This window comes from Oncorhynchus kisutch, unplaced genomic scaffold (genome assembly GCF_002021735.2).
Source record: "Oncorhynchus kisutch isolate 150728-3 unplaced genomic scaffold, Okis_V2 Okis06b-Okis10b_hom, whole genome shotgun sequence".
NCBI classification, from domain to species: Eukaryota; Metazoa; Chordata; class Actinopteri; order Salmoniformes; family Salmonidae; genus Oncorhynchus; species Oncorhynchus kisutch.
The window spans coordinates 6,491,693-6,513,944 of record NW_022261983.1 but is presented as its reverse complement, the minus strand read 5'-3'; the positions used below and the strand labels follow the sequence as shown (position 1 = coordinate 6,513,944).

Here is a 22,252-nt window from a genome sequence, read left to right as displayed (position 1 = left end):
ATTGGCCTCATGGTGAAATCTCTGAGTGGTTTCCTTCCTCTCCGGCAACTGAGTTAGGAAGGAAGCGTGTATCTTTGTTGTTACTGGGTGTATTGATACACATCCAAAGTGTAATTCCTAACAACATGGTGCTTTTTACCCATCTACCAATAGGTGCCCTTCTCTGTGAGGCATTGGAAAACCTGGATAACCCTGGTCTTTGTGGTTGAATCTGTGTTTACAATTCACTGCTCGATTGAGGGACCTTACAGATTATTGTATGTCTGGGGTACAGAGCTGAGGTAGTCATTGAAAACTCATGTTAAACACAGAGGGAGTCCATGCAACTTATTAGGTGACTTGTTAAACAACCTCTTAAGGCTGAAATCCCGTTAACGGGATCGATATGACAACAGCCAGTGAAAGAGCAGGGTGACAAATTCAAAACAAAAAAAATCTCAATTAAAATTCATCAAGCATACAAGTATCTTATACCGTTTTAAACATAAAATTCTCGTTAATCCAGCCACAGTGTCTGATATCATAAATGCTTTTCAGCGAAAGCACCACAAACGATTATGTTAGGTCACCACCAAGCCACAGAAAAACACAGCCATTTTTCCAGCCAAAGATAGGATTCACAAAAGCACAAATAGAGATACAATTAATCACTAACCTTTGATTATCTTCATCAGATGACACTCATAGGACTTCATGTAACACAATACAAGTATGTTTTGTTTGATAAAGTTCATATTTACATTAAGAAATCAGAGTTTACATTGATGCGTTACGTTCAGTAGTTCCAAAAACATCCAGTGATTTTGCATAACCACATCAATTTTAAAGAAATACTCTTCATAAATATTGATGAAAATACAAGTGTTACACATGGAATTATAGCTATACTTCTCCTTATTAATGCAACTGCTGTGTCAGATTTCAAAAAAGCTTTACGGAAAAATCAGACCATGCAATATTCTGAGAACAGCGCTCAGAAAACAAATACATTTATCCGCCATGTTGGAGTCAACAGAAATCAGAAATAACATTATAAATATTCACTTACCTTGGATGATCTTCATCAGAATGCACTCCCAGGAATCCTAGTTCCACAATAAATGTTTGATTTGTTCGATAATGTCCAACATTTAGGTCCAAATAGCTACTTTTGTTAGGGCGTTTAGTACACAAATCCAAACGCTCGTGCAGGTCCAGCCGAACGTCAGACGAAAGGTTAAAAAAGTCATATTACAGTTCGTAGAAACATTAGGATGTTTTTATCATAAATCTTCAATAACATTCCAACCGGAGAATTCCATTGTCTGTAGAAAAGTAATGGAACGGAGCAACCTCTCATGTGAAATGCGCATTACCAGCCCATGGCTCTCTACCAGACACCTGACTCATTCAGCTCTCATTCAGCCCCACATCACAGTCGAAGCCTCATTCAAGTTTCTAAAGACGGTTGACATCTAGTGGAAGCCTTAGGAAGTGCAACTTGACCCATATTCCACTGTGTATTTGATAGGGACTGAGTTGGAAATCGACCAACCTCAGTTTTCCCACTTCCTGTTTGGATTTTTTCTCAGGTTTATGCCTGCAATATTAGTTATGTTATACCCACAGACATCATTCAAACAGTTTTAGAAACTTCAGTGTTTTCTATCCAAATGTACTAATAATATGAATATATTAGCAACTGGGACTGAGGAGCAGGCCGTTCACTCTGGGCATCTTATTCATCCAAGCTACTCAATACTGCCCCCAGCCATAATACGTTTTACTCATTAACTTATTTAATTTAAATAGCAAAGGGGTTGAATACTTACTAACTCAAGACATTTCAGCTTTCCATTTTTAATTAATTTGAAAAAAATAATAAAAAAAAATAATAATAGAGAACATAATTCCGTGTTGACATTATGGGGTGTGCAGGCCAGTGACAAAAACTCTCATTTGAATCTATTTTAAATTCACGCTGTAACACAACAATGTGGAAAAAGTCAAGGGGTGTGAATACTTTCTGAAGGCACTCTACTTCCATTCATTTTTTGTATTTTTATTATTTCACCTTTATTTAACCAGGTAGGCTAGTTGAGAACACCTTTATTTAACCAGGTAGGCTAGTTGAGAACACCTTTATTTAACCAGGTAGGCTAGTTGAGAACAAGTTCTCATTTACAACTGCGACCTTGCCAAGATAAAGCAAAACAGTGTGACACAGACAACAACAGAGTTACACATGGAGTAAACAATAAACAAGCCAATAGCACAATAAACAAGTCAATAACACAGTAGCAAAAAAAGGAAAGTCTATATACAGTGTGTGCAAATGGCGTGAGGAGGTAGGCAATAAATAGGCCACAGGAGCGAATAATTACAATTTAGCAGATTAACACTGGAGTGATAAATGAGCAGATGATGATGTGCAAGTAGAGATACTGGTGTGCAAAAGAGCAGAAAAGTAAATAAATAAAAACAGTATGGGGATGCGGTAGGTAGATTGGGTGGACTATTTACAGATGGACTATGTACCACTGCAGCGATTGTTTAGCTGCTCAGATAGCTGATGTTTAAAGTTGGTGTAGGAAATAAAAGTCTCCAACTTCAGTGATTTTTGCAATTCGTTCCAGTCACTGGCAGCAGAGAACTGGAAGAAAAGGCGGCCAAATTAGGTGTTGGCTTTGGGGATGATCAGTGAGATATACCTGCTGGAACGTGTGCTACGGGTGGGTGTTGTTATCGTGACCAGTGAACTGAGATAAGGCGGAGCTTTACCTAGCATAGACTTATAGATGACCTGGAGCCAGTGGGCCTGGAGACTAATATGTAGTGAGGGCCAGTCGACTAGAGCATACAGGTCGCAGTGGTGTGTGGTATAAGGTGATTTGGTAACAAAACGGATGGCACTGTGATAGACTGCATCCAGTTTGGTGAGTAGAGTATTGGAAGCTATTTTGTAGATGACATTGCCGAAGTCGAGGATCGGTAGGATAGTCAGTTTTACAAGGGTGAGTTTGGCGGTGTGAGTGAAGGAGGCTTTTTTTTCAGCTAGTACCGGGGGATCGTTAGACGAGTCTTGTGAGGCCTGTGAGCGTCCTGAAGCAAAACAACCGACGTGCAGTACCAGTCAAAGGTTTGGACACACCTACTCATTCAAGGGTTTTTCTTTATTTTTACTATTTTCTACATTGTAGAATAATAGTGAAGACATCAAAATGATGAAATAACACATATGAAATAATGTAGTAACCAAAAAAGTGTTAAACAAATCATAATATATATTATATTTGAGATTCTTCAGAGTAGCCATGACAAGAGTTTGCAAAGCTGCCTTAATGACAGCTTGCACACTCTTGTCATTCTCTCAACCAGCTTCACCTGGAATTCTTTTCCAACAGTCTTGAATGAGTTCCCATATATGCTGAGCACTTGTTGTCTACTTTTCCTTCACACTGCAGTCATCCCAAACGATCTCAATTGAGTTCAGGTCAGGTGATTGTGGAGGCCAGGTCATCTGATGGAGCACTCCATCACTCTCCTTCCTGGTCAAATAGCCCTTACAAAGCCTGGAGATGTGTTTTGGGTCATGGTCCTGTTGAAAAACAAATGATAGTCCCACTAAGAGCAAATCAGATGGGATGGCGTATCGCAGCAGAATGCTGTGGTAGCCATGCTGGTCAAGTGTTCCTTGAACTATAAAGAAATCACAGACATTGTCCTCAGCAAAGCACGCCCACAGCATCACACCTCCTCCTCCATGCTTCAAGGTGGGAACCACAAAATGCGGAGATCATCCATTCACCTACTCTGTGTCTCACAAAGACACAGAGGTTGGAACCAAAAATCTCAAATTTGGACTCAACATACCAAAAGACAGATTTCCACTGGTCTAATGTCCATTGCTCGTGTTTCTTGGCCCAAGCAATTCTCTTCTTCTAATTGGTGTCCTTTGCTAGTGGTTTCTTTGGAGCAATGAAGGCCTGATTCACATAGTCATAAGTTCCTAGTTTTTCAGCCATGGACCCAGCCAGGGAAACATGAAGTACACCGATCTCCTGATACAGAAAGGGTAAGCATTAGCTCATATCATTTTGCACCAAGACGTCCATATGATTAGTTTTCCAGATCTGGATCTGGTAAACTGACTCTTAGTTTCCTGAGAAAAAAAGATTGAGAAACAAAGTGCACTAAATATGTAGACGGTACCTTAATAGGTGCAGAGCCTGTAAGGTCTATGGTCTCATTGTCTGTCCACCATGCCTTGGAACTGAGGGTCATTGTATTCAAACCTGCTGCCATACACAATGGAGATGATATTGAAGGCAGCACAATTGCCTGTTTGCTTGTGTCAACCGCGGGTCTGGTACCTGTCACACTGTTGACAATAATTCTTTCTTCTTCTTTTTTTGCAATCTACTTGAATTGACTCCAGCAAACTGTGTTCTTGGAAGTTGAAAATGTATTAAATTTCAGTTTCAGTCACAAAGTCCTACAAATAGACCTTTGAATGACAGTAGTTGGCTAACTCATGTGTTTGTTTAGGTGAGTTTGTACTTCTCCTACGTTCCAAGCTAAGATTTCAGGGTGAGCAATTATTCAAATTCTCAAAACATTTGTACTATAACTTTTGGTTGAAACTCTAAATAGAGCTTATAGCCACACAGGTCAAGTTAACAACTATTTTAGGAAATATAAACAAGCTAAAAATATATATATTTTTTAAAAGCAACTCAGGAATTCTCCTCAACTCACAAAGGGTGCGGTAGGGCCTCTTGAGTTTCAGCTGGAGCATTTTACCAAGCAGGGGCAGAGGCCTGGGTCCTGGAGGCTCCTTCCTCCGTTCCTCAGAGTTGGAACCTGAGGAGAGGAGGCAGAAAAAGTACAGCCCCCAGCAGGGTCACCATGCTGGGAGTCTGGAGGAGAAGATCTTCTACATAACGCATCTTGTCAATCTGTGTTCACAGAAGCTCTACATTGGGCCACTGAGGACTTCCTTATTGATCTCTATGCCCCACCCTCAGGTACACAGGAATGTGGGGGAGGGACATGACTGGGGGTGGGATCTATTCAAGTGTAACTGCATTATGCATAGGGCCAATTGAGATGGAGAGAGGCACTTGGCCCATAGCCTGTTTTAACATGTGCAGCATCATGGAGGGCTTTCACCGTTTGAAAGTAGTCAACTGAGTGGGTCTTTAAGAAGTAGAAATCAACTACTTTAAAACTGAGATAGCCCTCAATAGCACTGCCCATGCTGTCACGGAAGTGTCTATTGTAAATATAGATGAGCTCTCTACATCTCTAGGATCCTTCTTCAACCCATAGGGCTTTTCTCAAATGGTTTGCTCAACTCCTGCGTCCGCTCTCCTCCATCTCCTCTTGCCTCCTTTTGAAAAAGGTCAAAGGTAATCAAGGAGAGGCGGCGAGGAGAGGGAAAGTGGACAAAGATGAGCTTAGTTAAATGAGACTCCTTCTCCACTCGCTCGTCATCAGGCAAATTAAGTTGACTACTTCAAAATGGTCAAAGTCCTCAGTGGTGCTGCCCATACTAATATAAGCTTTGGGCCAAGTTTGCCCTCTATCCAACTCTATGGCAGGCTCAGAGCCACATATAACAGCATATTCCGAAAGTATCCTCATCAATCTACACACAATATCCCATAATGATGAAGCAAAAACAGGTTAAGAAAAGTTAGCAAATTTTTTCAGAATACATTTTTTTAAATATCACATTTACATAAGTATTCAGACCCTTTACTCAGTACTTTGTTGAAGAACCATTGTCAGCGATTACAGCCTTAAGTCTTCTTGGGTATGACGCTACAAGTTTGGCACACCTGTATTTGGAGAGTTTCTACCATTCTTCTCCTCAAGCCTCGTCAGTTTGGATGGGGAGCGTTGCTTCACAGATATTTTCAGGTCTCTCCAGAGATGTTTGATCGGGTTCAAGTCCAGGCTCTGGCTAGGCCAGTCAAGGACATTCAGAGACTTGTCCCGAAGCCACTCCAGCGTTGTCTTGGCTGTGTGCTCAGGGTCATTGTCCTATTGGAAGGTGAACTTTTGTCCCAGTCTGAGGTCCTGAGCGCTCTGGAGCAGGTTTTCATCAAGGATCTCTCTGATCTTTGCTCCGTTCATCTTTGCCTCAATCCTGACTAGTCTCCCAGACCCTGCCGCCGAAAAACATCCCTCACAGCATGATGCCGCCACCACCATGCTTCAAAGTAGGGATGGTGCCAGGTTTCCTCCAGACGTGACGCTTGGCATACATGGTTAGCAGATGTTAATGCGAGTTTAGTGAAATGCTTGTGCTTCTAGTTCCTACGGTGCAATGATATCTAACAATCCCACAACAACTACCTAATACACACAAATCTAAGTAACGGGATGGAATAAGAATATGTACATATAAATATACGAATGAGCAATGAATGAGCGGCATAGGCAAGATGCAATATATGGTATAGAATACAGTATATACATATGAGATGAGTAATGCAAGATATGTAAACATTATTAAAGTGGCATTATTAAAGTGACTAGTGATCCATTTATTAACATGAACAATGATTTCGAGTCTATATGTAGACAGCAGCCTCTCTGTCAGTGATGGCTGTTTAACAGTCAGATGGCCTTGAAATGTTTTTCAGTTTCTCTGTCCCAACTTTGATGCACCTATACTGACCTCGTCTTCTGAATGGTAGCGGGGTGAACAGGCAGTGGCTCGGGTGGTTGTTGTCCTTGGTGATCTTTTTGGCCTTCCTGTGACATCGGGTGCTGTAGGTGTCCTGGATGGCAAGTAGTTTGCCCCCGGTGATGCGTTGTGCAGACCGCACCACCCTCTGGAGAGCTTTGCGGTTGTGGGCAGTGCAGTTGCCGTACCAGGTGGTGATACAGCCCGACAGGATGCTCTCAATGGTGTATCTGTAAAGGTTTGTGAGGCTTTTAGCTGACAAGAATTTCTTCAGCCTCCTGAGGTTGAAACGGCACTGTTGCGTCTTCTTCACCACGCTGTGTGGGTGGACCATTTCAGTTTATCCGTGATGTGTACGCAGAGGAACTTAAAACGTTCCACCTTCTCCACTGCGGTCCCGTAGATGTGGATAGGGGGATTCTCCCTCTGCCGTTTGCTGAAGTCCACGATCATCTCCTTTGTTTTGTTGACGTTGAGTGAGAGGTTGTTTCTCATGGTCTGAGTCTTTAGGTGCCTTTTGGCAAATTCCAAGCAGGCTGGCATGTGCCTTTTACTGAGGAGTGGCTTCTGTCTGGCCTCTCTACCATAAAGGCCTGATTGGTGGAGTGCTGCAGAGATGGTTGTATTTCTGGAAGGTTCTCCCATCTCCACAGAGGAATTCTAGAGCTCTGTCAGAGTGACCATCGGTTTCTTGGTTACCTCCCGAACCAAGGCTCTTGTTCCCCTATTGCTCAGTTTGGCCAGGAGGCCAGCTCTAGGAAGAGTGTTGGTGGTTCCAAACTTCTTCCATTTCAGAATGATGGAGGCCACTGTGTTCTTGGGGACCTTCAAAGCTGCAGAAATGTTTTGGTACCATTCCCCAGATTTGTGCCTCGACACAATCCTGTCTCTGAGCTCTACGGACAATTCCTTCGACCTCATGTCTTGGTTTTTGCTCTGACATTCACTGTCAACTGTTGGACAGGAAAATGCCTTTCCAAATCATGTCCAATTAATTGAATCTACCACAGGTGGACTCCAATCAAGTTGTAGAAACCTCTCAAGGATGATCAATGGAAACAGGATGCACCTGATCTCAATTTCAAATCTCATAGCAAAGGGTCTGAATACCTATGTAAATAATGTATTTCTGTTATTTTTAATACATTTGCAGAAATTTCTAAAAACCTGTTTTTGCTTTGTCATCTGAGTAATTATTTTTTAAATCCATTTTAGAATAAGGCCGTAACATGACAAACTGTGGAAAAAGTCAAGGGGTCTGAATACTTTCCGAAGGCACTGTATATGCTGACCATATTTTAACATAACGGAACATAACGGAACAGAATGTAGAACATGGATATCACGTAGATATCATTGTCTGTCATTATCTCATACTGTAATCCGTCTATACTGAGCAACAGAGAATTGACTGATTAAACGTAATCACAAAACTGAATAAGAGGAAGTAGGAATACAGTTTAACCTCGATTGTCTTTTAGGTCTGATTGTGTTTCACACTTTCTGAAGAATCAGTTAGCATATTGTGAACATGAACAAAGAACTGACACAAATCACTCACACCTATAAAATACTTTTCTTCATGCTTCCTGGTAATATGAATGTCTTTGACCAACCCCTACTTTTCCATTCAGGGGAGTGAAAGAACCCAAGCCCAATAAAGGTTTCCCAGACAGATGTAGCATAGTCCTAGACTGGGAAACCAGCCCATAGGTTCCAGGTTGTATGACATATCTGGCAATACAGCAGGGAATAGGGAGGTCAAATAACTGGTCCTGCAAGACTTTTGTCCATCGTTAAAGTTTCTGTGCCTTCCCCTCTGAAATCACCAGAGAAAACCTGGGTTATAACTACTGAGGGTTTCTGTGCCTTCCCCTCTGAAATCACCAGAGAAAACCTGGGTTGTAACCACTGAGGGTTTCTGTGCCTTCCCCTCTGAAATCACCAGAGAAAACCTGGGTTGTAACTACTGAGGGGATACACACAGGTCACACAGGTCATACTCTGATTCACAAACAAAGCATACAGGTGTTAACAGTATATGACCACAGTGTACTACTGGCTTATTATTAGAAATACCTCATCATTGATTATGTATAATGGGAGTGTGGTGTTTCTAAAGTAAAGGAATACTTGTTTTTGTTCCAATTTGCATAAAGCAAATTTAATTTAAAAAATAATAGCAGTAATTATACAGTAGACAAGGTTAGTTCCATGATACAGTACATACGAGTACAATGATGAAGAGTCCCTTTTTAAATATGATACATTGTATTTCATCCTAATCATATGCCTCATCATCACAATGTTTTCAAGTTCTCTTTCACTGGCTGCAAGACATGTCCATATAGATGAACTAGCATCTATAATATGTAGAAACGTAACAAAAACAGAAGTTGTCAGGACAGAGCCCTGTATAATCAATAAGGCCTATTTATTGTCTTCCAAACATGAACGTCAGCCTCTATTTAAGTCTGTAACCACTTGCCTATCAGTTTGTCAACTATCCTACGCAGTGCTTAAGTTCAACCATCCCAGAAACAGCCATTGTTGCAGAGGTTTACTTCAAAAGTGCTTTTAAAAAATAAAATAAAAAGTTCACTTGCTAGATTGAGTGAGCTATGAGGGGGGTGGGGGGGGCAGAGTTGATCCTTCATGGTCCTTATGGGAGGCTGTTTTACAGTCAGTTGCATTGATAAGTTAACCATTTTCAGAAACATTCTTTTAAAAAGGAGTTTACTTTTTTAAACTGAAAACATCAACAAAAAAGTCAGCTACCCCTTTAAGACGTTTACACTATGCTCCCATGACTACTGTTGATAGTTTAGATACATAACCACATCAACCAGTGTAGCATTGGGAGAACATAGGAGAGTGAACACAATTGGACTAAATATTGGACTTGGCCTAAACATTTTCCACAAAGCAAAAAAAATGTATAAATGGAATGCTGGGACAAGACGCAGGAATTCTCTGTCTGGACAGAAATACTTTCATTCTTGTGGAAGCTATTGTCTTTAAACCTCACATTCTCATTCAACCTCTTCATTCAATTACATTAAGAAAGGGTTTGCAAATGAGAAAACAAAAACAGCCAATGGACGGAAAAAAGTGACTGATTTGTTGACTGGACGGTGTGTTACTCTATAGTAAAGTACTCTAAACTCTATATTAAGAGGACGTAACAGTGCATTGGTCCATAGCTGTAATGCATCTACACATTGATAAGCAAAAACATCATTTTGTTTCAGCCTTCAGGAATAACATTGTAGTACTGTAGTAGTATAATTGACAGCAGTAAAGGGACAGCACACAAACAAATAAAGTTAACATGAAATGCTTAAGCTGCAGTTAAATTAGTGTGGGTAAACTAACCAAAAAACACCTCACTTAGAGGGATAGTGCAGTGATTTCACAAGGTCATTGACTTATCCCTTAAAGTCAAATAACATATCTGTACCTCAGCAGGTTGATAGTGATTCTGTAACTATGACACTGCATCAAACTTACTGTAGCCCGTAGAAAGGGAAGTTGTGCTTCAGTCAGTGGACACAATGCTAAGGATAGAAACCACACAGTCCAACATGCCCAAATCCTTCAAGACCTTTTTTCTTTCTGAATCTTGCAATTAGGAATTTCGATGATGGTCTGAGGGCATCTCAATACCTAGCACACTTTTGGTGTGCCATGCAGTGCAGAGAGGTTGTTGTTCATTCAGACATGCAATTGTTAGCTACTGTTTCTGCAAACAAATCTAATGACTTCCTACAGGAAGTGGCTTCAGTACCATGAATCTATTACATCATTTACATCCGACCAAAAATGATGAGCAAGCGTTAGAGCATCGCATTTACCCTGGCATGGCATTAGCATGGCATTTACCCTGGCATGGCATTAGCATGGCATTTACCCTAATAAAGAAAATTTGTTTTACAATTCCATCACTTGAAGTGCTTCATTGTATATTTCAATCATATCAGTGAAGAACAATACCCACTGTGCACAATTGTTTAGGATCACAGTAAGAATCATGAGGAGACAAAAATCATTCATAAAGAAAGCTGCATACAAGTTCACAAAAAGGTCTGTCACACATTCACAACCCTGCCTGTCACACATTCACAACCCTGCCTGTCACACATTCACAACCCTGCCTGTCACACATTCACAAGGCTGAGTTGTATTATACAGAGTAGACCATCATATCCAGTGGTATCCAGTTGTATACATGGTCTTAAACGTCAAAGACAAAAAAGGGGTAACTTCTAAGATTCCTTACTTGGTCGTATAGCAGACCCCCCCCCCCCTAAACAGAACTCCCTAACCCTAACCCTAACCTTGCCTCTGTACTGACCTAAATGTCCAACACACAAACTGATTGAACAGAAGAGAAAGGAGTGGTTGATGGTTAAGACCCAGGCTTGGATCAACAGGTCCAGTCTGGTTGGCGGTCCAAGCCCAGCGGGGTAAGAGGGAGCTGGGGTAACACGGCCATGTTGAAGACCGGGTGTCCTTGGATTCAAACTCTGCTCCATCACTGCACAGTGTCTGTCTGTGTGTATGTAGATCAAGACCTGATCATAGCTCAGTGGCGCGTCACATAGTCGAGCCCATGTACACAGGTCAGCCACACAGAGTGGAGAGATACACAGGACAGATGGACAGACAGAAAGAGAGAGAAACAGAGAGATGGAGCTCCACCTCTTCTTCCTCCTCGCTGTATCTATTTCCTGCTGCAGTGCTGGAACTGGGCGAAGCTGAGGAACACCTGTTCCAAGGAGATCTGGCTCACAGCGTAGTCGTCGATGTTGTACTTCTCTTTGGCTGCCTCCAGGGTGCCAAACACCTTGGGGAGGATGGGGGGGATGAAGAGAGGGGATAGAAAGAGGGGATAGAAAGAGGGAAATCAGAGGGTGAGTCAGTGCTTAGCCTGAAATCAAAAGCTGTATCTGACAACGTCAATTGTGTGGAGTAGTCAGATACAAATCAAAGGCAAATACATCATTACACTCTTCCTCCACTAGATGGTGCTATTACAGTCTAAAAGACAGGTTGGCTGACAGGTTAGGTCTCCACTAGACGGTGCTATTACAGTCTAAAAGACAGGTTGGCTGACAGGTTAGGTCTCCACTAGATAGTGCTATTACAGTCTAAAAGACAGGTTGGCTGACAGGTTAGGTCTCCACTAGACGGTGCTATTACAGTCTAAAAGACAGGCTGGCTGACAGGTTAGGTCTCCACTAGATAGTGCTCTTACAGTCTAAAAGACAGGTTAGGTCTCCACTAGATAGTGCTCTTACAGTCTAGAAGACAGGTTGGCTGAAAGGTTAGGTCTCCACTAGATAGTGCTCTTACAGTCTAAAAAGACAGGTTAGGTCTCCACCAGATAGTGCTCTTACAGTCTAAAAGACAGGTTGGCTGACAGGTTAAGTCTCCACTAGATAGTGCTCTTACAGTCTAAAAGACAGGTTAGCTGACAGGTTAGGTCTCCACTAGATAGTGCTCTTACAGTCTAAAAGACAGGTTGGCTGACAGGTTAGGTCTCCACTAGATAGTGCTATTACAGTCTAAAAGACAGGTTAGGTCTCCACTAGATAGTGCTCTTACAGTCTAAAATACAGGTTGGCTGACAGGTTAGGTCTCCACTAGATGGTGCTATTACAGTCTAAAAGACAGGTTGGCTGACAGGTTAGGTCTCCACTAGATAGTGCTATTACAGTCTAAAAGACAGGTTAGGTCTCCACTAGATAGTGCTCTTACAGTCTAAAATACAGGTTGGCTGACAGGTTAGGTCTCCACTAGATGGTGCTATTACAGTCTAAAAGACAGGTTGGCTGACAGGTTAGGTCTCCACTAGATGGTGCTATTACAGTCTAAAAGACAGGTTGGCTGACAGGTTACGTCTCCACTAGATGGTGCTATTACAGTCTAAAAGACAGGTTGGCTGACAGGTTACGTCTCCACTAGATGGTGCTATTACAGTCTAAAAGACAGGTTAGGTCTCCACTAGATGGTGCTATTACAGTCTAAAAGACAGGTTGGCTGACAGGTTAGGTCTCCACTAGATAGTGCTCTTACAGTCTAAAAGACAGGTTGGCTGACAGGTTAGGTCTCCACTAGATGGTGCTATTACAGTCTAAAAGACAGGTTAGGTCTCCACTAGATAGTGCTCTTACAGTCTAAAATACAGGTTGGCTGACAGGTTAGGTCTCCACTAGATGGTGCTATTACAGTCTAAAAGACAGGTTGGCTGACAGGTTAGGTCTCCACTAGATAGTGCTATTACAGTCTAAAAGACAGGTTAGGTCTCCACTAGATAGTGCTCTTACAGTCTAAAATACAGGTTGGCTGACAGGTTAGGTCTCCACTAGATGGTGCTATTACAGTCTAAAAGACAGGTTGGCTGACAGGTTAGGTCTCCACTAGATGGTGCTATTACAGTCTAAAAGACAGGTTGGCTGACAGGTTACGTCTCCACTAGATGGTGCTATTACAGTCTAAAAGACAGGTTGGCTGACAGGTTACGTCTCCACTAGATGGTGCTATTACAGTCTAAAAGACAGGTTAGGTCTCCACTAGATGGTGCTCTTACAGTCTAAAAGACAGGTTGGCTGACAGGTTAGGTCTCCACTAGATAGTGCTCTTACAGTCTAAAAGACAGGTTGGCTGACAGGTTAGGTCTCCACTAGATGGTGATATTACAGTCTAAAAGACAGGTTGGCTGACAGGTTAGGTCTCCACTAGATAGTGCTATTACAGTCTAAAAGACAGGTTGGCTGACAGGTTAGGTCTCCACTAGATGGTGCTATTACAGTCTAAATGACATGTTAGGTCTCCACTAGATAGTGCTCTTACAGTCTAAAAGACAGGTTGCCTGACAGGTTTGGTCTCCACTAGATAGTGCTCTTACAGTCTAAAAGACAGGTTGGCTGACAGGTTTGGTCTCCACTAGATAGTGCTCTTACAGTCTAAAAGACAGGTTGGCTGACAGGTTAGGTCTCCACTAGATGGTGCTATTACAGTCTAAAAGACAGGTTGGCTGACAGGTTAGGGCCAAGAAGAAGGGTTAGGGAGTGAATAGGGACCGGCTGAGAAAGAGAGATTGTTACCTGTGCCCAGGTAAGAGTCTTGTCAGTTAAGTGGTAGTGCACCATGCCCTGGTGTTCATCTGTTAGTAGACTTCCTGTGGAGAGAAGGAAGTGATGTCATGTTAGACCAACCCCCTAAACCAGGTATTCCCAAACTGGGGTAGGTATAGCCTCGTTTCACTGCCAAAAAAAAAAAAAAAATCTAGTGCTTATCGAAACAAAAACACAATGTCAAATACAGGCAGCCTAGTCAAATAATTAACATCCAATCACATTAACCATTACTCTCTCGCGGGAAACCTTCCCTCTTACGCAGACATTTAGAAACGAAACATGACCAAATGTGAAAAATAAGCCAAGGGGGTATTTTGAGCTAGAATAGACGACTTTTGCGTAGTAATACATGTATAAAAGCAACCGATACCATTAATAAGAAGAGGCTAGAAGAGTCTTATATCGTGAGCTACCGAGTGGCTAGGACAGGCAAGCCCCAGACTATTGTAGAGGACTTAATTCTTCCTGCTGCCGCGGATATGGCTGGGACAGTGCCGGGGGAAAAGGCCCAAAAAAACAGACAGTCTTTATCAAACAACACTGTTTCACGACGCATCAGGAAGACATCCTCTTCTGGAAACCAGGACAACAGGAGAAAATGTGTTTAAAGTACTGGACAGCTTTGTGACATCTAATGGACTTTGGTGGTTAAGATGTGTTGGTATCTGTACTGATGGAGCAAAAGCCATGACAGGGAGACACAGTGGAGTGGTAATGCGTGTGCAAGCAGTTGCTCCCGACGCCACTTGGGTACATTGCAGCATCCACCGAGAGGCTCTTGCTGCCAAGGGAATGCCTGAGCTTGAAAGACGTTTTGGACGCTACAGTGAAAATGGTTAACTTCATTAAAGCAAGACCCCGAACTCTCGTGTATTTTCTGCATTATGCAAAGATATGGGCAGCGACCATGTAACGCTTTTACAACATACAGAAGTGCGCTGGTTATCAAGAGGCAAAGTATTGACACTTTTTTAATAGAGAGACGAGCTTAATGTTTTCTTTACTGACCATAATAGTCACTTGTCTGACTGCTTGCATGATGAAGAGTTTCTCACACGACTGGCCTATCTGGGTGACGTTTTTTCTCACCTGAATGATCTGAATCTAGGATTACAGGGAATCTACGCAACAATGTTCAATGTGCGGGACAAAATTGAGTCTATGATTAAGAAGTTGGAGCTCTTCTCTGTCTGCATTAACAAGGACAACACACAGGTCTTTCCATCATCGTATGATTTTTTGTTTGCAAATGAACTCAAGCTTACGGACAATGTCAAATGTGATATAGCGAGGCACCTGAGTGAGCTGTGTGCGCAATTACGCAGATACTTTCCTGAAACGGATGACACAACCTGGATTCGTTATCCCTTTAATGCCCTTCCTCCAGTCCACTTACAGATATCTGAACAAGAGAGCCTCATCGAAATTCAAACAAGCGGTTCTGTGAAAATGTCATTTAAACAGAAGCCACTGCCAGATTTATGGATAGGGCTGCGCTCAGAGTTTCTTGCCTTGGCAAATTGTGCTGTTAACACACTGATGCCCTTTGCAACCATGTATCTATATGAGAGTGGATTCTCGGCCCTCACTAGAATGAAAACTAAATACAGGCACAGACTGTGTGTGGAAAATGATTTAAGACTGAGACTCTCCAATATAACCCAACAGTGCAGAGTTATGTGCATCCTTTCAAGCACACCCTTCTCATTAACCTGTGGTGAGTTATTCACACCCTTCTCATTAACCTGTGGTGAGTTATTCACACCCTTCTCATTAACCTGTGGTGAGTTATTCACACCCTTCTCATTAACCTGTGGAGAGTTATTCACACCCTTCTCATTAACCTGTGGAGAGTTATTCACACCCTTCTCATTAACCTGTGGTGAGTTATTCACACCCTTCTCATTAACCTGTGGTGAGTTATTCACACCCTTCTCATTAACCTGTGGAGAGTTATTCACACCCTTCTCATTAACCTGTGGAGAGTTATTCACACCCTTCTCATTAACATGTGGTGAGTTATTCACACCCTTCTCATTAACCTGTGGAGAGTTATTCACACCCTTCTCATTAACCTGTGGAGAGTTATTCACACCCTTCTCATTAACCTGTGGAGAGTTATTCACACCCTTCTCATTAACCTGTGGAGAGTTATTCACACCCTTCTCATTAACCTGTGGAGAGTTATTCACACCCTTCTCATTAACCTGTGGAGAGTTATTCACACCCTTCTCATTAACCTGTGGAGTTATTCACACCCTTCTCATTAACCTGTGGAGAGTTATTCACACCCTTCCCATTAACCTGTGGAGAGTGATTCACACCCTTCTCATTAACCTGTGGAGAGTTATTCACACCCTTCTCATTAACCTGTGGTGAGTTATTCACACCCTTCTCATTAACCTGTGGTGAGTTATTCACACCCTTCTCATTAACCTGTGGAGAGTTATTCACACCCTTCTCATTAACCTGTGGAGAGTTATTCACACCCTTCTCATTAACCTGTGGTGAGTTATTCACACCCTTCTCATTAACCTGTGGAGAGTTATTCACACCCTTCTCATTAACCTGTGGAGAGTTATTCACAGCCTTCTCATTAGCCTGTGGTGAGTTATTCACACCCTTCTCATTAACCTGTGGAGAGTTATTCACAGCCCTTCTCATTAACCTGTGGAGAGTTATTCACACCCTTCTCATTAACCTGTGGAGAGTTATTCACACCCTTCTCATTAACCTGTGGAGAGTTATTCACACCCTTCTCATTAACCTGTGGAGTTATTCACACCCTTCTCATTAACCTGTGGAGAGTTATTCACACCCTTCCCATTAACCTGTGGAGAGTGATTCACACCCTTCTCATTAACCTGTGGAGAGTTATTCACACCCTTCTCATTAACCTGTGGTGAGTTATTCACACCCTTCTCATTAACCTGTGGAGAGTTATTCACACCCTTCTCATTAACCTGTGGAGAGTTATTCACACCCTTCTCATTAACCTGTGGTGAGTTATTCACACCCTTCTCATTAACCTGTGGAGAGTTATTCACACCCTTCTCATTAACCTGTGGAGAGTTATTCACAGCCTTCTCATTAGCCTGTGGTGAGTTATTCACACCCTTCTCATTAACCTGTGGAGAGTTATTCACAGCCTTCTCATTAACCTGTGGAGAGTTATTCACAGCCTTCTCATTAACCTGTGGAGAGTTATTCACACCCTTCTCATTAACCTGTGGAGAGTTATTCACACCCTTCTCATTAACCTGTGGAGAGTTATTCACAGCCTTCTCATTAGCCTGTGGTGAGTTATTCACACCCTTCTCATTAACCTGTGGAGAGTTATTCACACCCTTCTCATTAACCTGTGGAGAGTTATTCACACCCTTCTCATTAACCTGTGGAGAGTTATTCACACCCTTCTCATTAACCTGTGGAGAGTTATTCACACCCTTCTCATTAACCTGTGGAGAGTTATTCACACCCTTCTCATTAACCTGTGGAGAGTTATTCACACCCTTCTCATTAACCTGTGGAGAGTTATTCACACCCTTCTCATTAACCTGTGGAGAGTTATTCACAGCCTTCTCATTAACCTGTGGAGAGTTATTCACACCCTTCTCATTAACCTGTGGAGAGTTATTCACCATTTTTGATGAACAAAAAAGTGTTATATGTAAGATGGTTAAATAAAGAGCACAATTATTATTGTTATTATTTGTGCCCTGGTCCTACAACAGCTCTTTGTCACTTCACACGAGCCGGGTTGTGACAAAAACTCACACTCATTCTTATGTTTAGTAAAGGTATCGTATGGTGTGTGTGTGGCAGGCTTATTACAATGATGGAAAAAAACTACATTTGAGAGTGTGCTGACCCTGGTGCTAATCAGCTGGAGGTTGACTGTTTGAAGGGGTATGGGACTATAAAAAGTTTAGGAACCACTGCCCTAAACCATTGACAGTCATACATCTTGGATTATCTTTGAACCAGCCTCAGGGGGTGGGGTGCGTGCACGTGTGTCTGTGTGCATACGTACGCGTGAGTGTTTGTGCATGTCTACGTGTGTGTGTGTGTGTATACACTACGTGCGCCTGTATATGTTTGTTTGTGTGTGTGCACCCGTGTATGTTCATGAGTCTGACTCAGAGTGTGTGTGTGTCTCTCTGACCTGGGAAGGTGCTCTCGATGAAGTCCTTGAAGAGTTGCAGGTCGCTATCCTCCACCTCCTTGTCCACTCGTACTTTAGCCAGTAGTGTGTAGCCGCTGCCAAACTTACTCTTCAGGTGCTGGGGACTGCCCAGACACTTAAACTGACCGTTCACCATCACAGCCAGCCGGGTACACAGGGCCTCGCATTCCTCCATACTACAGCAGAGAGAGAGAAGGGGAAGAAGAGAGGAACAAAAGAGGAGAGGGAGAAAGATAAACCCACGACAACATCTATTTTATTCTCTGAGTCACTCTGTTCCTTCCTGTGACACAGTAATGACTGTACTGGAAGGTGGATAATGATGATGATGATGGTGATAAAGAGGATGGTTTGTGTGTGTGTGTGTGTGCAATGCTCACCTGTGAGAGGTGATGATGATGGCCTTTCCAGACTCCCGGGTGCGCGTCACAGCGTCCCACAGCAGTCGCCTAGCAACCGGGTCCATGCCAGTGGACGGCTCGTCCAGGAAGATTACCGGGGGTCCACCAATCAGAGCCACAGCCGCACTCAGCTTCCTCTTATTGCCCCCACTGGAGGGAGAGAGAGTGAAGGGGGGGGGGCAAGAGGGAGGAAGGAAGGAAGGAAAGGCAGTGTGTTTGTACTCGGTAATATCTTGACATTCATGAGCTATGTCTCTAGAGAGAGAAGGAGTAGTATGCACTATAGGACAAGATACAGTGGGGCAAAAAAGTATTTAGTCAGCCACCAATTGTGCAAGTTCTCCCACTTAAAAAGATGAGGCCTGTAATTTTCATCATAGGTACACTTCAACTATGACAGACAAAATGAGAAAATAAATCCAGAAAATCACATTGTAGGATTTTTTATTAATTAATTTGCAAATTATGGTGGAAAATAAGTATTTGGTCAATAACAAAAGTTTATCTCAATACTTTTTTATATACCCTTTGTTGGCAATGACAGAGGTCAAATGTTTTCTGTAAGTCTTCACAAGGTTTTCACACACTGTTGCTGGTATTTTGGCCCATTCCTCCATGCATATCTCCTCTAGAGCAGTATTGTTTTGGGGCTGTTTCTGGGCAACACAGACTTTCAACTCCCTCCAAAGATTTTCTATGGGGTTGAGATCTGGAGACTGGCTAGGCCACTCCAGGACCTTGAAATGCTTCTTACGAAGCCACTCCTTCGTTGCCCGGGTGGTGTGTTTGGGATCATTGTCATGCTGAAAGACCCAGCCACGTTTCATCTTCAATGCCCTTGCTGATGGAAGGAGGTTTTCACTCAAAATCTCACGATACATGGCCCCATTCATTCTTTCCTTTACACGGATGAGTCGTCCTGGACCCTTTGCAGAAAAACAGCCCCAAAGCATGACGTTTCCACCCCATGCTTCACAGTAGGTATGGTTGGATGAAACTCGGCATTCTTTGTCCTCCAAACACGACGAGTTGAGTTTTTACCAAAAAGTTATATTTTGGTTTCATCTGACCATATGACATTCTCCCAATCTTCTTCTGGATCATCCAAATGCTCTCTAGCAAACTTCAGACGGGCCTGGACATGTACTGGCTTAAGCAGGGGGACACGTCTGGCACTGCAGGATTTGAGTCCCTGGCGGCGTAGTGTGTTACTGATGGTAGGCTTTGTTACTTTGGTTCCAGCTCTCTGCAGGACATTCACTAGGTCCCCCCGTGTGGTTCTGGGATTTTTGCTCACCGTTCATGTGATCATTTTGATCCCACGGGTGAGATCTTGCGTGGAGCCCCAGATCAAGGGAGATTATCAGTGGTCTTCCATTTCCTAATAATTGCTCGCACAGTTGATTTTTTCAAACCAAGCTGCTTACCTATTGCAGATTCAGTCTTCCCAGCCTGGTGCAGGTCGACAATTTTGTTTCTGGTGTCCTTTGACAGCTCTTTGGTCTTGGCCATAGTGGAGTTTGGAGTGTGACTGTTTGAGGTTGTGAACAGGTGTCTTTTATACCGATAACAAGTTCAAACAGGTGCCATTAATACAGGTAACGAGTGGAGGACAGAGGAGCCTTTTAAAAGAAGAAGTTACAGGTCTGTGAGAGCCAGAAATCTTGCTTGTTTGTAGGTGACCAAATACTTATTTTCCACCATAATTTGCAAATAAATTCATTAAAAATCCTACAATGTGACTTTCTGGATCATAGTTGAAGTGTACCTATGATGAAAATTACAGGCCTCTCTCATCCTTTTAAGTGGGAGAACTTGCACAATTTGCGGCTGACTAAATACTTTTTTGCCCCACTGTATGTCTCTAGAGAGTGAAGGAGTAGTATACACTATAGGACAAAATATGTCTCTAGAGAGAAGGAGCACAACAAAAATAGCAAGAAAAGAGCTCTGTGACCTGCAAGTGCCCTACAAACACACCAGATTAACGATTTTGTATGTGTACAATAGACGGCCTCCTGTAGTATGATACTGTGAAGAAATTCCAGCCACAAAAGTACAAAGGGAAAGAACACAATGATTCATCCAGTTCCACACACACACCACACACACACTGTCTCCCACTCCCAAACCAACACACCACACACACTGTCTCCCACTCCCAAACCAACACACCACACACACTGTCTCCCACTCCCAAACCAACACCCCCACACACACTGTCTCCCACTCCCAAACCAACACCCCCACACACTGTCTCCCACTCCCAAACCAACACACCCACACACACTGTCTCCCACTCCCAAACCAACACACCCACACACTGTCCCCCACTCCCAAACCAACACACCCACCCACTGTCCCCCACTCCCAAACCAACACACCCACACTGTCCCCCACCCCCAAACCAACACACACACACTGTCCCCCACCCCCAAACCAACACACACACACACACACACACACACACACACACACTGTCCCCCACTCCCAAACCAACACACACTGTCCCCCACTCCCAAACCAACACACACTGTCCCCCACTCCCAAATTAATACACACTGTCCCCCACTCCCAAACCAACACACCCACACACTGTCCCCCACTCCCAAACCAACACACCCACCCACTGTCCCCCACTCCCAAACCAACACACCCACCCACTGTCCCCCACTCCCAAACCAACACACCCACACTGTCCCCAACCCAAACCAACAGACCCACCCACTGTCCCCCAATCCCAAACCAACACACCCACCCACTGTCCCCCACTCCCAAACCAACACCCACCCACTGTCCCCCACTCCCAAACCAACACCCACCCACTGTCCCCCAATCCCAAACCAACACACCCACTGTCCCCCACTCCCAAACCAACACACACACACTGTCCCCCACTCCCAAACCAACACACACCCACACACTGTCCCCCACTCCCAAACCAACACACCCACACTGTCCCCCACTCCCAAACCAACACCCCCACACACACTGTCTCCCACTCCCAAACCAACACACCACACACACTGTCTCCCACTCCCAAACCAACACCCCCACACACTGTCTCCCACTCCCAAACCAACACACCCACACACACTGTCTCCCACTCCCAAACCAACACACCCACACACTGTCCCCCACTCCCAAACCAACACACCCACCCACTGTCCCCCACTCCCAAACCAACACACCCACACTGTCCCCCACCCCCAAACCAACACACACACACACACACACACACACACACACACACACACACACACACACACACACACACTGTCCCCCACTCCCAAACCAACACACACTGTCCCCCACTCCCAAACCAACACACACTGTCCCCCACTCCCAAATTAATACACACTGTCCCCCACTCCCAAACCAACACACCCACACACTGTCCCCCACTCCCAAACCAACACACCCACCCACTGTCCCCCACTCCCAAACCAACACACCCACCCACTGTCCCCCACTCCCAAACCAACACACCCACACTGTCCCCAACCCAAACCAACAGACCCACCCACTGTCCCCCAATCCCAAACCAAAACACCCACCCACTGTCCCCCACTCCCAAACCAACACCCACCCACTGTCCCCCACTCCCAAACCAACACCCACCCACTGTCCCCCAATCCCAAACCAACACACCCACTGTCCCCCACTCCCAAACCAACACACACACACTGTCCCCCACTCCCAAACCAACACACACCCACACACTGTCCCCCACTCCCAAACCAACACACCCACACTGTCCCCCACTCCCAAACTAACACACCTACACTGTCCCCCACCCCCAAACCAACACACCTACACACTGTCCCCCACCCCCAAACCAACACAC

General features: G+C 43.8%; 1 protein-coding gene across 3 annotated transcripts in view; it reads right to left on the bottom strand.

Annotated features, from left to right (window-relative positions):
* Positions 1 to 8,812: 8,812 nt before the first annotated feature.
* abca3b (ATP-binding cassette, sub-family A (ABC1), member 3b) overlaps positions 8,813 to 22,252 on the bottom strand; it is an 80,539-nt gene continuing 67,099 nt past the window's right edge. For all 3 annotated transcript variants that reach the window (XM_031813865.1, XM_031813864.1, XM_031813866.1), the window contains 4 exons: positions 18,385 to 18,555; positions 17,984 to 18,180; positions 13,786 to 13,859; positions 8,813 to 11,522 (listed from right to left, as the gene is read on the bottom strand). In XM_031813865.1, coding sequence (XP_031669725.1) covers positions 11,400 to 11,522; positions 13,786 to 13,859; positions 17,984 to 18,180; positions 18,385 to 18,555 — 565 coding nt within the window. In that variant the 3' untranslated portion in view covers positions 8,813 to 11,399. The remainder of the gene's footprint in view (positions 11,523 to 13,785; positions 13,860 to 17,983; positions 18,181 to 18,384; positions 18,556 to 22,252) is intronic.